Source organism: Delphinus delphis, chromosome 20 (assembly GCF_949987515.2).
Source record: "Delphinus delphis chromosome 20, mDelDel1.2, whole genome shotgun sequence".
Classification (NCBI taxonomy): Eukaryota; Metazoa; Chordata; class Mammalia; order Artiodactyla; family Delphinidae; genus Delphinus; species Delphinus delphis.
The window spans coordinates 7262004-7276492 of record NC_082702.1 but is presented as its reverse complement, the minus strand read 5'-3'; the positions used below and the strand labels follow the sequence as shown (position 1 = coordinate 7276492).

At 58.7% G+C, this 14489-nt stretch overlaps 2 protein-coding genes across 5 annotated transcripts; both read left to right on the top strand.

Moving 5' to 3' along the window:
- Positions 1-647: 647 nt before the first annotated feature.
- PRMT1 (protein arginine methyltransferase 1) lies at positions 648-11340 on the top strand. 4 transcript variants are annotated; one of them, XM_060000012.1, is made up of 11 exons: positions 648-821; positions 3058-3111; positions 3673-3774; positions 4540-4695; positions 4839-4902; positions 6936-7078; positions 7998-8085; positions 8171-8286; positions 9175-9325; positions 9633-9754; positions 11103-11340. In XM_060000012.1, exons 1-11 carry the CDS (start codon positions 786-788, stop codon positions 11184-11186), a joined length of 1116 nt encoding a protein of 371 aa, XP_059855995.1. In that variant the 5' UTR covers positions 648-785; the 3' UTR covers positions 11187-11340. The 4 variants fall into 4 exon arrangements, with proteins under 4 accessions (XP_059855995.1, XP_059855996.1, XP_059855998.1 ...); XM_060000013.1 differs by lacking the exon at positions 3058-3111; XM_060000015.1 differs by lacking the exons at positions 648-821; positions 3058-3111 and adding an exon at positions 1348-1398.
- Positions 11341-11529: 189 nt separating this feature from the next.
- On the top strand, positions 11530-14327 carry ADM5 (adrenomedullin 5 (putative)). Its single transcript, XM_060000016.1, has 2 exons — positions 11530-13328; positions 13533-14327. The coding sequence occupies exons 1-2, from the start codon at positions 13258-13260 to the stop codon at positions 13786-13788; spliced, it is 327 nt and encodes a 108-aa protein (XP_059855999.1). The 5' UTR covers positions 11530-13257; the 3' UTR covers positions 13789-14327.
- Positions 14328-14489: the final 162 nt, after the last annotated feature.

Here is a 14489-nt window from a genome sequence, read left to right as displayed (position 1 = left end):
TCACTGGGTTTAAAAAATTTGGAACAATTAAGTAGAGGGTTAGGGGTTCAATGCCTCGACGCCTGAGTCCTATTCCTGACTTGCTTCGGGATCCCGGACATGACCTCCCTCTCTTTGGGCCTCTCATTGCTTCATTTTTCCCTCAGGAAAATGGGCACGAGCTCCCTTATTCCTCCTGGATTTCCCACAGACTATGAGAAGCCGCCGAACGGATGATGAGTGACAGTTCGTTTGAGCCAATCGCTGGAGCCTAAAGCCCTGCCTTCTTTTCTCGTGGGCCAATCGCCATGTTCTCCTTGAGGCCGGCCGCTTGGCGGAGGCTGGCCAAAGGCCTCGTGACGTCACAGATTTGATAAACCAATAGCAGCTATGAAGAGGCGGGTCATTTTGGTGATAGACAGCTCTATTTCAAGATGTCCGCTTAGCGCGGGGTCCGCCGGGAAGCTTTGAGGCGGTGCTGGGGGAGTAGGGGCGGGAACTCCCGGTAGATTTTGCCCAATCATCAGTCGTACTTCTTGCGACAGACAGGCAGTCTTTCCCATCCCGGTCGACTTATGGGGGCGGGGTTCGGCACGCCAGACTGGGCGGGCCCCTCGACTTTGATGGGCGTCTTCTTCACCCAATTGCTAAACGGTATCTCCAGACGGGTCGCCTCCATTGCCAATGAGATCTTCAGGCGGGGTCGCGGTGGGCGGGCCTTGGACCCTCCGGTATAAGGCGGTCCCGGGGGAGTGCGGAGAAGGGGGGGGTCTCGGCGGCCGGAGGAGGAATAGGCGCGGGTGAAGATGGCGGCAGCCGAGGCCGCGAACTGCATCATGGAGGTGAGCGCCTGGAGCGCCGTCAGGGGCAGGGGGCAGGGGGCGGTTTGGAGGTCGGTATTTTATGCCTCCGTCTTGGGGAAGGGGCTCTAAGTCGCCGGATTGGGGCTGAAAGCCCCCAGCCGTACGGAGGGGGCGTCGCATTCTCCGGATATGGAGATACCGTTTGAAGTGCGGGTTCCCTAGCTTTCGGGGGCCTGAGGCAGCACGCCGCTCCGAGGGTCTCCTGCCCCCTTCCACGTGGAGGAGGGCTGGGGGCGCTTCCGGCCTGGCCCCCACGTGGCCGCGGCGCGGTGGGTGGGGAGGTGGTGTGCAGTGCCCGCTGGCCCGGCGGGTTCCACGTGCGGGACAAAGGCCCCGCCCCCGGCCGGGGGAGGGGCGCCCCGGGGGGGCGGAGAGGAGGCTCTGACCCTCCTTCTGAGGCCCCCTGACCCCCTCCCCGGGGATCGTGACAGGCACCTCGGGATGGGACTTACTTGGGGACCTCCGCGAAGTAAAGAGTCTCTTGGGAGGGGCAGTGTATCTCGACTCTCAACAAATCCCTTCCCGGACCAGGGCATCTGTTCAGGCATCCGTCCAGGTTTCCTGCACTCTTGCGTTGAGATTGTAGGAAGACGAAGGATTGGTTCCCTCCGGGCCCCCCTCCCACCCCCTGTTTCCTGTCCCTGGATTCTCCCCTCTTTGGGAGCTAGGGGGATGGGGCATGCCCCTGTGACCTCCCTTTGGTTGGTGGTGGGGGGGGGCATCTAGCTGAAGGAGATCCTTCCGGCTTAGGCCCTGTGCACCCCCTTGTGGCCATTTCTGGGTGTGTGGGAGGGACATCTTTTTCATGGGGCGTGTCCCAAAGCCCACCTCCCGTCGAAGCCCTCCCGGGCTAGGGGAGGGAGAATCTGTACTGGGAAGGGGATGTGAGGGAATGGACGCAGCGAACTTTACCCCCTTCTGGAGCCCGTTCTCTCCCTGGGGCATTTGTGAGCGTGGGAGTTGACCTCCCCTTTCCTGAGGCCCTGTTTGAGGGTCCTGAGCCTGGTTGCCTGAAATGGTGTCCCGTGAGGTTTGATTCTCGTGCAGCCCTATGGGGCTGGTTCCGGTGCTGTGTTTCAAGCGCTCTGGGGGCTTGTTTGGCGGAGGTATCGGCGGTGTTGAGAAATGCGCCCCGGTGGGAAAATCCTCTCACCAGCAGCCCTTCTTAATCCGCGTCAGTCACTGGCTTGGGAGGATAGAGGTGGGGCTTGGAGTCCAGGGGGTCATGTCTGTGATTTCACGCTTCTTGGAGCCTAGAGGGTGGTTACATCAGGAAAAGCTGTAATCTGATGGAGTCTCCCTACTCTCACCCCTTACCTTGTAAGCAGTCTCTGGAATGGGAGGTCGGCTCCCAAGATGCATACCTTGGGGGGCAGCCCCTAGGGGTCACTCCAATGACTCCTATCCCCCTCGGCTGTCTCCTGGACCAGGGCCTGTGTGGGTGGAGGAAATATCTTCCCCAGAGGTTGCCCCAGGACTTTGCCCCACACCTGGGGGGTTTCAGGGCCTGGGATGGTTGTTTGAATGGAGGGTAGGTGGGCTTGAGGGTCCAGAGTCTGGCCTCCTCCCTGGTATTCTACCCTCCTGGGCAGCGGGTGATAATCGAGGAGGTTGGCTCTCACTGGTTTTGTTTGGGACTCCCTGAGTCCAAGGCAGGAGCTAGCGGCCGGGGTGCCAGCTCTGGTGGGGGCGTCTGTGTGCCACACCTCCTTTCTGGAATCCTCTCAGACGAGAGACTGGTTTGCGGAGGTGGCAGGTGCCCAGTGGGTACACCCTGCCAACCACCCTCCCCCAGCTACTCATGGTACCCCAGGATGGGGGTTTGTGTCAGGAAGTGTCACCTAATCTGGGGGGATTAGGTGATGAGGGGGAGTGACAGCTGGCAGTGCCTGTGTGCCCAGTGGGTGCCAGTTCCTCTGGCCTGGATGGGGGAGGTGTGTCATCAGGTGCCTGGCCAAAGAGGGGCAGTGTGGGTGCAGGCCACCATCTCTCCAGCCACAGCTGGGATAGAACCCCCCTTCCCCTTCTACTCCCTCCCCCACCTGCCCCGCACCCTTTTAAAAACAGCCTTGCCTCTTTATTTGTCCACTCTCCTCAAAAAAAAGCAAAATTGTAGGAAATACCTCCTTGTCCCCCAAGAGCCCGGGTCCCTTGGCCTGGCCCTCCCCTAGTCACTCCCAGTAGCTAATCCTTTCTCCCTGTTACTCTCTCCTAGAATTTTGTAGCCACCTTGGCTAATGGGATGAGCCTCCAGCCGCCTCTTGAAGAAGTAAATATCCTTTTGTGAGACCCTTCCCCACATATACATATCTTGTCACACATCAGGCCCTTTCTAGTGGTCTTAACTATGATCCCTCCTGCTTCAAATCAGTTTACCCTGTGCCCCGGAAACACTTAGTACAAACTCCCTCCAGGTTTGTGGCCCCTATCTGGCCTCCCCCAACACTGTGGCTACTTCCTTAACTCCATTTCCAGCCCCCCCTTTGTCCTTCCCTATGTCTGTCCCCGTTCTGCCTTCCCCTCTCCTCCCCTCCCCAGCTGTGGGCTGAGCTAGAGACGGGGGCAGAGAGACTGGAGAGATGGTAGGCGTGGCTGAGGTATCAGGGGTGCTCTCCTGGATGGTGCTCTGGGGGGGTCCTGGAAGAGGAAAATGGGGTGTTAGGTTTGGGGGTTCCTGGGAGAGGCAAGATGGCAGGCGGGGCCTTTAGGGTTGCCATGGTACGGTTTGGGAGGGTGGTTCTATACTCCAGGGAGAAGTAGGGACCTGGAGGCTTAAGAGTCTGTGGGGAGCCCCCAGGTTTGACCCGTGTTCCCATCCGCCCCCTCCCAGGTCTCCTGTGCCCAAGCAGAAAGCAGCGAGAAGCCCAACGCTGAGGACATGACGTCCAAAGATTACTACTTTGACTCCTATGCTCACTTTGGCATCCACGAGGTGAGTATGGACAGACAGCTCATAAGGCTGCTGCATCTTCAGGGGGGTTAATGTTTGGGAGGGCTGGAACTTAATTTCCGACGCATGCGCACTGCCTTCCCTGGCAGTGGGCCTCCCCTCTGCGCATGCGAGGCTCACGCTCCAGGGTCGCCTCTCCCAGCCGTTGCCTTGGAGACAGAGGTTAGCCTGGCTCTCTGCTGGGCCCCTCTTGGGAGGCTGGGGTGGGAGCGCGCATGTGTGCCTGAGACTTTAGCCAGAGTTCAGGGCCTGCCGGTCTCTGCCGCCCTCTTGTGACCGGCGGCGGGATTGTCCCCCAGCTGCTCGTGCCCAGTGTGCTGAAGGCTTCTCGATCCTTTTGCACGCGATGGAGGCCGAGGTCCCAGAAAGCAGCTGGGATGGAATTGTGAAGATTTTTCTTTTTTTAATTGTTATAAAATATACATAACAAAATTAACCATTTGCAAGTATGCGGTTCAGTGGCATTAACTTACTGAGGACTTTTTAAAGCCAAGGCTCACAGGGGCTTAGGTGGCAACGGTAGAACCTAAGGTGGCTGATATGGGAGGTTAGTCCACCCAGTCCGATTTTACAAATAGGGAAACTGAGGCGTATGGAAGGGAAATGACTTGTTCCAATGGGACTAAAGCAAGTTAGAGGTCTGAGCTCTAGCTCTCGAAATGGTCAGTGTGTTGGAGGCCAGGGCACCCTGTTTTACAGTTGGGGATGCAGGCCCCCTCATGATATCTTTGTACCCACCCCCTTCAGGAAATGCTGAAAGATGAGGTCCGCACCCTCACGTACCGAAACTCCATGTTTCACAACCGGCACCTTTTCAAAGACAAGGTGGTGCTGGACGTGGGCTCGGGCACAGGGATCCTCTGCATGTTCGCTGCCAAGGCCGGGGCCCGCAAGGTCATCGGGGTGAGTGTCCTAGGCAGCAGGCGGGCCTGGGCCTGGGGACGGACAGGGGGCCCCTTGGGGCTCAGGGATTGGGTGGAGGGGGATGGGGACTGAGGGTGGGACTGGGGGGGGGCTCTCACCCTCCCTTCTTCCTGGGCCCCCAGATCGAGTGTTCCAGTATCTCTGATTATGCGGTGAAGATCGTCAAAGCCAACAAGTTAGACCACGGTGAGCCCAGGAAGAGAACGGGTTGGTGGGGAGGGAGCGGGTGATCCCAGCTTCCCCGGGGCCCTCGGCAAGGGGATGGGGGCCACTGAACTCAAATTCAGGCGTTCCTCCTCTGTGGACTCTGGGCTGCCGACAGCCCAAGAATCCAGCCTTCTCAGAACCCACCACCTGACAAGTCATCTTAGAATCTGAGTGCAGAAGTCGCAAGCTCAGTGCCTCAGTCTTTAGAAAAGGGGGGAGGGGGAGCGGGGCAAGAAGCAGTCTTTCGTTTTTTCAGTGAGTGTTAGAGTCACGTGGTTGGCATCTGAGGGCCTGTAGTAAGAAGTCTCCTACCTGCCTCTCAGCCGCCCTTCTCTGAGTGCAGCCAGTGGTCCCTTCCGGAGAAGTCTGTACCTATGAGCAAATATACGTGTGTGTGTGTTTCTACGTTCATGTGCTGGTTTTTGACACAGATAGCAAGCATTTCATACATATTAATACAAGTCTTCTGCCTTTTGTTTTTTTCACCTGCTTATCATGTGGTTTAACACTTCTCACGATGTTGAGAGGATCTTGCTTTTTGATGGCTGACATCATCTGTCTACACGTACACCAGCTTTCTTAACCAAGCCCCTGGTGATGAGCATTTAAGCTTCCTAGGTTTCCATCCCCCTACGTGTAACGTCGTTGTCATCTCATATACAAACTAGTGTATCTGTGAGGTCAGTTCATAAAAGTAGGATCGTGTGGGTCAAAAATGGAAGTTGGGCAGACATTGCCAAATTGTCCTTCCCACCTGCAAGGTTTGAGGGGCAGAGAACATGGGAAGATGGTGGGTTTTTCAGATGTGAGGGCTCTTGGCATTCTAGAAGCTGAAGGGATTTTATTAAAAGAGACTAATATAATGCATCCCTAAGTACCCATTACTCAGCTTTAAATATCTCCTTTTGAAGCAAATTCCGACTGTATAAGTACTGCTGCGTGTGTCTCTAATAGATAAGGCCATTTTAAAAGCATGACCTGGGCTTCCCTGGTGGTACAGTGGTTGAGAATCCGCCTGCCAATGCAGGGGACATGGGTTCGAACCCTGGTCCAGGAAGATCCCACATGCCGCGGAGCAACTAAGCCCGTGTGCCACAACTACTGAGCCTGCACTCTAGAGCCCTTGAGCCTGGAGCCTGTTCTCCGCAACAGGGGAAGCCACCACAACGAGAAGCCCACACACCGCAACGAAGAGTAGCCCCCTCACCTCAACTAGAGAAAGCCCATGCGCAGCAATGAAGACCCAACATAGCCAAAAATAAATAACATAAATAAATTAAAACAAACACACACACACACACACACACAAAACATGACCTGGCGCTCCAGTGGTTAGGACTTGGCGCTTTCACTGCCGGGGCCGGGGTTCGATCCCTGGTCGGGGAACTAAGATCTCACAAGCTGCAGAGTACAGCCAAAAAAAAAAAAAAAAAAAGACCATGACTGTTAGCGGGAAAATCTTTTTTTTTTTTTTAATTTTTCTTTTTTTGAAAAACAAAACAAAACAAAACCCTCGCATCAAGGCCTGACTTTTAATAGATTGCAGCGAGGGAGCTGCTCTGCTGAGTATGAAACCCTGACCCAGAAGCAGGTCGTCTACGAATGGTTTAGCAGCTTCCCCACGAACGTGCAGTGCGTGACGGGCGAGGGGTCGGCCACCTTTCTGACTGCGCCTCGTGTCCCAGGACGAAGGGCTCTCCGCACTGGGCCCTAGGCCTGACTGTTAGTGGCAAAAGCTTAATGTCACCTAATACCTAATCCACGTAAAGTTTTTGCTCCTACCTCAAAAATACCCCATGATGAATGAATTTTAAAACTAAGTTAACAGGGTGTGGCTTCAGCTCGCGGAGTTCTTTGTAGATGCCCCAATACAACCCCCAGCCCTTCCTTGAGAAGACAAGGGCTGTCCCAGTGGGGTCCCCAGGCCCTGGACCATCCCCCATCCCCCCCAAGGGAGGTGAGCAGATGGGCCTCCTCTGGGCTGGTGGCATGTGCCCTTGTCTGCCCCACAGTGGTGACCATCATCAAGGGGAAGGTGGAGGAGGTGGAGCTTCCGGTGGAGAAGGTGGACATCATCATCAGCGAGTGGATGGGCTACTGCCTCTTCTACGAGTCGATGCTCAACACCGTGCTCTACGCCCGAGACAAGTGGCTGGTGAGGCCCCCAGTGGGGTGGGAGCAGCTGATGCAGGCCAGGGTCCTTCGGCTGTTTTGTTGAGCGTATGTCAGGGTCTAGGCAGAAAAGGAAAGCCATGCTAGGTATTTCCCACAGTAGCAGTGAATACAGGAGATTGAATACATCTACACAGATGTTAGGAGGCCCACAGCCAAGACAGGGGAGCCAGTACTGGAAGCTAGACAGGGACAGGGAGATGGTACAGTGTCAGGAGAGTTAGTGCCGGGAAGAGAACAATAGCAGGGCATAGGGATAGGGAGGGACTGGGGGGCTGTGGTCCCAGGTGCTCAAGTCAGAGCAGGCCTCCCACGGGAGGTGACTGAGACCTGAACAGAGGATGGGAAGGAGCTGTGTGGGATCTGAGTGGAAAGGCACACTGGGCAGAGGATTTCAGCCAGTGCATAGGTTCTCGGGCAGGAGTGCACCTGCTGTGTGTTGAGCAGCGGCGAAGTTGTAGTGGAATGAGGATCTGGAGGAGCACTGGGGGGCGAGGGGTGGGAAGCCAGGGCGGGGGCCGGGGGGGCCAGGGGGTGAGGCGAGGGGTGGAGGGGCCTGTGCAGATCTTGCGTGACCCCTGAGAGACTTTGCTTTACTCCTCCGGGGAGTGGGGGCGGGGGCGTGCTTCTGAGGATTCCTCAGGACCTCTGAAGGACAGGGTCTGACTTAGATGCTCCTCGGAGCCATCAGGCAGCCATCCGGGGAACAAGCCGAGGGCTGAGGCTGGGGACCGGTGAGGGGGGCCGCTTCAGGAGTCCACGTGGGAAATGTTGGTAGCCCAGACCAGGGCGGGGGCGGAGGTGGTGGATAAAGAGACAAAACGGGCAAGGAGACAAAATGGGGCAGCGTTGCCGAGGCCCCGCATCCTTATGCCCTTGCCCTGCTCCTTCGCACTGTGCAGGCACCCGACGGCCTCATCTTCCCGGACCGAGCCACGCTGTATGTGACGGCCATCGAGGACCGGCAGTACAAAGACTATAAGATCCACTGTGAGCTCGGGGCCTGAGGAGCCCAAGGGGTGGGGCAGCTTGGGGCCGGGTGCCCCCACGGGCTCACCCCTCCCCTCCTCCCCAGGGTGGGAGAACGTGTACGGCTTTGACATGTCTTGCATCAAAGATGTGGCCATCAAGGAGCCCCTGGTGGATGTGGTGGACCCCAAGCAGCTGGTCACCAACGCTTGCCTGATAAAGGTGAGGGAGTGGGGTGGCTGGGTGTCCCGCAGGGTCAGCCCAAGAAGGGCCGGTGCGTGGGACCTCAGTGCACAGAGTGCTTGCTTGCCCGAGGTCTTGGGAGCCCGATGGATCTGCTGGAGGTGGCGCTAGACGCCTGGAGAAGCCACTTCAGTTAAAGAGCTTTGTGAGCCAGGCATGGCCCTTGGGTTCCAGAACAAGGCAGTGACGTAGGCTGGCCCTGACCCCAAGGCACACCTCCCGGAGGGCACGTCCGCCCAAGGCAGGCAGCTAAGACCCCAGGCAGGGCCACCAAATGCAGAAAGCCTAGCACCACGAGTGAGTTTATACACACATGGGTCCCTGATAAAGACTACCAGCAGCCATCATTTTTTGAGGTCTCCCTCCCGACCCACAGTATCAAATCTTGCTGGGATGCTCATGGCGGGCAAACCTGGGTGGAGGAGGGAGTTTGTAGAGGGAGATGGCAGGGCAGGCGCCCTGACTGGGCGAGCCTCCATGGCCTGAGTCAGGAGTCACGGTTTTGCTTTGAGTGCACCGGGGAGCAGTCAAAGGATTTTAAGCAGGGATGTGACATGATCTGTTTTTAAACTGTCACACTGGCTGATAACGTGGAGTAAGGGATGTGGGGGGAGAGGGCGGGAGCCACGGAACCTTGTTAAGATGCTGCCGCATCGGAGGCGGGGATGGTGGCCAGGGGCAGGGTACAGGCAGTGGAGAGGGGAAAACGGGCGGTTCTCTAAGGACCAGTAGTTGTTGTAGGAGGTCGAACTGTTGGATTCGGGCTGGAGTTGGGAGAGCAGGGAACAGGGCATCCAGCGGGGCACCCCCAGCTTTCCCCGCTGGGCCGGAGGTCGGGGAGTGGGGCTCACGAGGCTTATCCCGCAGGAGGTGGACATCTACACTGTCAAGGTGGAAGACCTGACCTTCACCTCCCCCTTCTGCCTGCAAGTGAAGCGGAACGACTACGTGCATGCGCTGGTGGCCTACTTCAACATCGAGTTCACCCGCTGCCACAAGAGGACCGGTTTCTCCACCAGTGAGGCGGGGCCCTGGGGCAGCGGGGGCCCAGGGGCCGTGGGGCATGTGACAGGCGTGGCCAGAGGGAGCCACGGGGACACCGAGGACCCGGGTTCTGACGCCGGCTCTGCCAGCCAACCTGAGCGTGCGGTGCCTCCGCTTCCCCACCCGTGAAACAGCCCCTCCCAGGCTTCACAAGGGTGAAGGGGCCACAGTCACCGCTTAGTTGGTAGTCACTGGCCGCTGGGGTGTCTGGGCAGAGGGGAAGGTGTGGGCTGGGAAGGTTAGGAGGCGGGTGAGCCCGGCTGACCCGCCTCCCCCGCCAGGCCCTGAGTCCCCATACACGCACTGGAAGCAGACGGTGTTCTACATGGAGGACTACCTGACGGTGAAGACGGGCGAGGAGATCTTTGGCACCATTGGCATGCGGCCCAATGCCAAGAACAACGTGAGGCTCTGGGGGGGGTAGACTCAGGCGTTTTGGGGCCCCAGCACCCCTCAGCCCGAAGCCTGCCAGCCAACCTGGCTACACTGTGCTCTGACCTCATCTGTCTGGGGGCCCCCCAGGTCTGTCTATGGACCACAGTTTTATTGAGTACCTACTAGAAACCAGGGGGCCCTGGGGCCCCAGCGGTGATCAGGCTGAACCCCTGCCCTCCTGGCACTCATGTTCTAGACACAGGACAGTCACGTGGTAAATGCCAGCGGGAAGTGAATTCTGTGTCCAGCTGGGAAAGGGGCCGGCAGGTATTTGAGCAGGTGGGGGCGGGGCCAGCGGGAGAGCTGACAGGATATCCTCGCCCAAGTATGGGGGTGAGGGAAGGAAAGGAGGGCCGTCTCTTGCCCTGCTTTTTTCTCCTGAGTACCTGGCAGGACGGAGCTGCCATCAGCCTGAGACACGGTGGGGAAGCAGGTCTAGGGCAAAGTCAGGAGCTTCTGTGGGGCCAGTGTGGGTGTGCCCGCTTTCTAAGTCAGGGATATGAGAACCGGTTTAAGCAGCTATTCTCAGCCAGGGATGATTTTGCCTCACCCACCCATGTCATTGTCTGGAGGCATTTTGGGTGTCAACTGAAGAAGGGGTACTGCTGGCACCTAGTGGGTAGAGGCGGGGGAGCTGCTCTATCTGCAGCGCACAAGATAAGAATCCCCCCACAGCGAGGAGTGGTCCAGCCCTAGATGTCAGTAGTGCAGAGGTGGAGAAAACCCAAACTAGAAACTGAGAGACCCAGAGAGGGAGGAGGAAGCTGGGAGCCAGGGGTGAAGTGCAGTGAGGACTGAGGGCAGAAGTCATTGAGGTCATTGGTGACTTTGCCCCAGTTTTTCCAGCGTGCTGGGGGTGACGGGCACAAGAGGGTTGGCGTCCAGGAAGCCTTGGAGGAGAGGAAGTGGGGACGGTGGGGTGGGACCACAGAGCTTTTTGAGAGGAGGAAGTTTGCTTCTTGTAAAAGAAGGAGAAAATAACCTGCTGATGGGGCTGGTTTTGATGGGGGAAATCATGATGCAAGAGTCAGCAGCTGAGCTCTGCCACCCCACCCAAGGCGGGGGGCGTGGCTGGGTTCTAGGTGGTTTGAGGATGTCACATGGAGCTTCTCACGGGGAGTCAGGTGGGGTTCAAGACAGATGCTGGGAGTGGGACCGGCAGTGTGGGGTCTCTGGGGAGGCTGTGTAGACAGCCGGGGGGCCCACGGCACCTCAGGTGGGCTGGGGTGGCCACCCCTCCCTACCGCACCCCCGCTGCCCTCTGTCTTGGCCTGCCCTGTCCCAGGTTCCCCCTCACGCCCGCACTCTCCCCACAGCGCGACCTGGACTTCACCATTGATCTGGACTTCAAAGGCCAGCTGTGTGAGCTGTCCTGTTCCACCGACTACCGGATGCGCTGAGGCAGCATCCGGGTTCTCCCACCCCGGCCAGGCCGGCCCTGCAAGGGCCCAGGGGCTGCAGCGTTCTTAGGCAGTCTCAGGGCTCCCCCTTCCTCTTCCTCCCTCCCACAGAAGGGGGTTTCTGGGGCCTGGGCCGGGGCGGGGCGGGGGGGTTGCGGGCACATCGTGACTGTGTTTTTCATAACTTATGTTTTTATATGGTTGCATTTACGCCAATAAATCCTCAGCTGGGATGGCTCAGCTTCCTGGGGGCGAAGTGGGGTTGGGGTTCCGTCCTTAGGTGCTGAGATGCCAGGCACCCGGAGCGTGGGGACAGCGCCTGCTGGTGGCTGCCGGTCTCTGTCACCACTTCTGTGTCTCTTGGTCTTACTACACCTCCACCCCACCCCCGGCCGTCTCTGGGGTTCCACAGCCCTGCTCTCAAGTCTTTGGCCCACCTCTGCCCTCAGGTCACTCGCAGGGCCTTCTCCACTGGCTCTCGGGGTCTGTTCCCCCCACCTCCCTCTCGGGCCTCCTGAGGCCCTGGTCCCTCTTGTCCCCACTGGGCCAGACTTCTGCTCCCAGCTGCCCTGCTGGGCTGGGCGAGGGCTGGGGTGTGGGTTCCCGGCACAGCTGGGCCCTTAAGTTCCCCAGAAAGCTCTCTTTCCCGCCTTCCCCCATCACACGCATTGTTCCTCTCTGGCTGTTCTTTCCTGTCCAGGACCCTCCAAGGCCAAACCAGGGCTGACTGGCAGTGACTACTGCCCTGCCCTCTCCATCTGGGGAAACTGAGTCGGGGGGGTGATGGAGGGGGATAGAGTTCTTTTATTTATTTATTTTTGTGTGCATTGGGTCTTTGTTGCTGAGCGCAGGCTTTCTCTAGTTGTGCTGAGTGGGGGTTACTCTTCGTTGTGGTGCGCGGGCTTCTCTTTGTGGTGGCTTCCCTTGTTGTGGAGCATGGGCTCTAGGCACGCGGGCTTCAGTAATTGTGGCACACGGGCTCAGTAGTTGTGGCTCACGGGCTCTAGAGCGCAGGCTTAGTAGTTCTGGCGCATGGGCTTAGTTGCTCCGCTGCATGTGGGATCTTTCCAGACCAGGGGACCAGGGCTCGAGCCTGTGTCCCCTGCATTGGCAGGCGGACTCTTAACCACTGCACCACCAGGGAAGTCCGGGGATAGAGTTCTTTGTGGGGGTGGGTGCCTGCTACCTCCCCCATCCTGGCTCGGAGCTCGGGGGGGTTCCCACCCTCTGCCACACTTCACAGAGATGCACATTGAGGCTCCACTACCCTGCTTCACAACTCCCCAGGGGCTGTCTTTTCAGCCCCTGCTGCCGACATGGTGTCTACATGTGCCTGCCCTTCCTTTCTCGAGTAGCTGGTCCCCCAGGTCTCTGTCCACACGACCTGGATCACCGGAGACGGAATCCCAGGCTTTTCTTTCCATGGCCCTCCTACACCTGCTTCAGTACAGCTGGAGCTCTAGGCCTGCCTGCACCCCACACCCGTCTACACCTATTCCTCTTCTACCAGGAGGGTGTTAGGGCTCAGACTCTACAACTTCAGTTGGCTGTCTTTGCCACCTGTCCCAATTGCCAATGTCCCACATTGCCCAGCCCCCTCTCTGGAAGTCGCCTGTCCCCTGAGACTTAACGCTAGTCTGGTCCCTGACAGAGATGTGGGTGAGTTCGCATCTAAATAGCCTAGCGCTTCCCCGCTCCCACCCCTTTCCTGGAAGCCAGAAGCTGCGACGTCACTTGCAGGTGTCAGCTGCCCCGCCCCTCCTCTCTCCGCCTTAAAGGGGTCGCGTCTCCCGAGGCTTCCCAGGGGCGTAGATAGCACCTCGGCGGGACCCGTGAGGGCTCCGTGGCCGCGGTGCGGGAGGTGGGTGTCCGGATCCTAATCCTGCCCTTCTGGCGTGGTGTGGCTCTTGGCCTCCGTTTTCTCGGCCTGAGAAGTGGGGACGCCCGGATTCCTCGCACTGAAGCAGGCGCTCAGGGGGCATTTTCCAGGCCCGGGAAGGGGGTGGGGCAGCAGCCCAGAGGAGCCGCTTCACCCACCGGTTTCTCGGACCCCGCCCGCCCCACCCCCACGATGACCGCCCACATCCTCCTGCAGTTGCTCCTCGCCTCCTCCACCCTGGGGGACCCGGACTCCGCGGGCAGGTGAGAAACGCCGGTGTCAGCGGGGACACAGCCGGAGAGAGACCGCGAGGGGCGTGCGACCTCTCTAGGCGGTTTTCCGCTTCGGTGGAATCGGAAGTTGATCAGGAAACGCGCCCGCCAATCTCGGAGTTCTGGGTCGCCCACAGGGCTCCATTTCTCGAGTGGATTGTTTGAACCCGCTTTTCTCTCACGCTCCATCCCCAGGCGGCCCCAGCGCCAGGTCTCCCAGCAGCACAGGCACCTCTGTTCACTGGGCACGTGCCAGACGCACCGCCTGGCAGAGATCATATACTGGCTCCGCTCTGCCTCCACCAAGGAGCTCTCAGGGAAGGCGGGCCGCGAGCCTCAGGATCCCCACAGCTATGGGCGCCGCCGGCGGCGCGCGGCCAGACTCCTGCTGCGTCTCCAGGACCCCAGCCTGAGGCAAGGAGGCCAGCGCAGTGCCCGGCTCTCTGGGTGATGTTGGGCACATCTCTGCTAGTCCGCTGGCTTCAGTCTACCCATCTGTGTATCGGGGCCGTGACCCCAAGTTTCTTTTCCCCTAACTCCACCTCCTGGGCTCTCCCCAGGCAGCGACTGGGCTGGACCACGTGCACACCGGACCCAGCACGGACAAAGAATATTAACGTCCAGAGCTGAATAAAACGAGAGTTCCATGTTTCAGTCTCTGCTTGTCTGTGCCCATTCTGGCCTCCCAATCTGAGCTCGGTCCCTGAGCCCCTCACCTTTACCCATGCACTTTTCCCTTCACGGAAGTCCCTCTGACTAACTTGAATCCAATCTGCTGTAGCACCTCCACGCCAACTTAATCCCTGCAGCTGCATCTTCCGTGGGTGGTTTTGGTGGGCCGACCTGACCCCAAAGCAGTCCTCCCCCCTCTCCTGGGTGGTAGGGCTGAGATTCACTCTGGCTCCCACGCGCGTGGGCTGTGAGTTCCAAGCTGAGCTTCCTTCCTCAAAGAGAAAGAAGAGAGACAAAGAGTGGACTGGAGAGCCGAAGAAACGGGTTCGGAGGAGAAGTGCTGCGTAGAACGGGGGAGGCCCAATGGTGGAGAATCAGGCGGGTAGGAGTCTGTGGGCTGGGAATCGAACGGAAGGAGGGGATTGGACGCTGGGATTCGAAGGGGGCGGGAACTGAGCGTGGGGATTGGAAGGGGGCGGG

Excerpts from the sequence above, each read along its gene's own strand:
- ADM5 (XM_060000016.1), top strand. The coding sequence starts at position 13,258 with ATGACCGCCCACATCCTCCTGCAGTTGCTCCTCGCCTCCTCCACCCTG. Across the intron at positions 13,329-13,532 it reads GACCCGGACTCCGCGGGCAG|GCGGCCCCAGCGCCAGGTCT; the intron begins GTGAGAAACGCC and ends CTCCATCCCCAG.
- PRMT1 (XM_060000012.1), top strand. The coding sequence starts at position 786 with ATGGCGGCAGCCGAGGCCGCGAACTGCATCATGGAG. Across the intron at positions 7,079-7,997 it reads ACGCCCGAGACAAGTGGCTG|GCACCCGACGGCCTCATCTT; the intron begins GTGAGGCCCCCA and ends CGCACTGTGCAG. Across the intron at positions 8,086-8,170 it reads CAAAGACTATAAGATCCACT|GGTGGGAGAACGTGTACGGC; the intron begins GTGAGCTCGGGG and ends CCTCCTCCCCAG.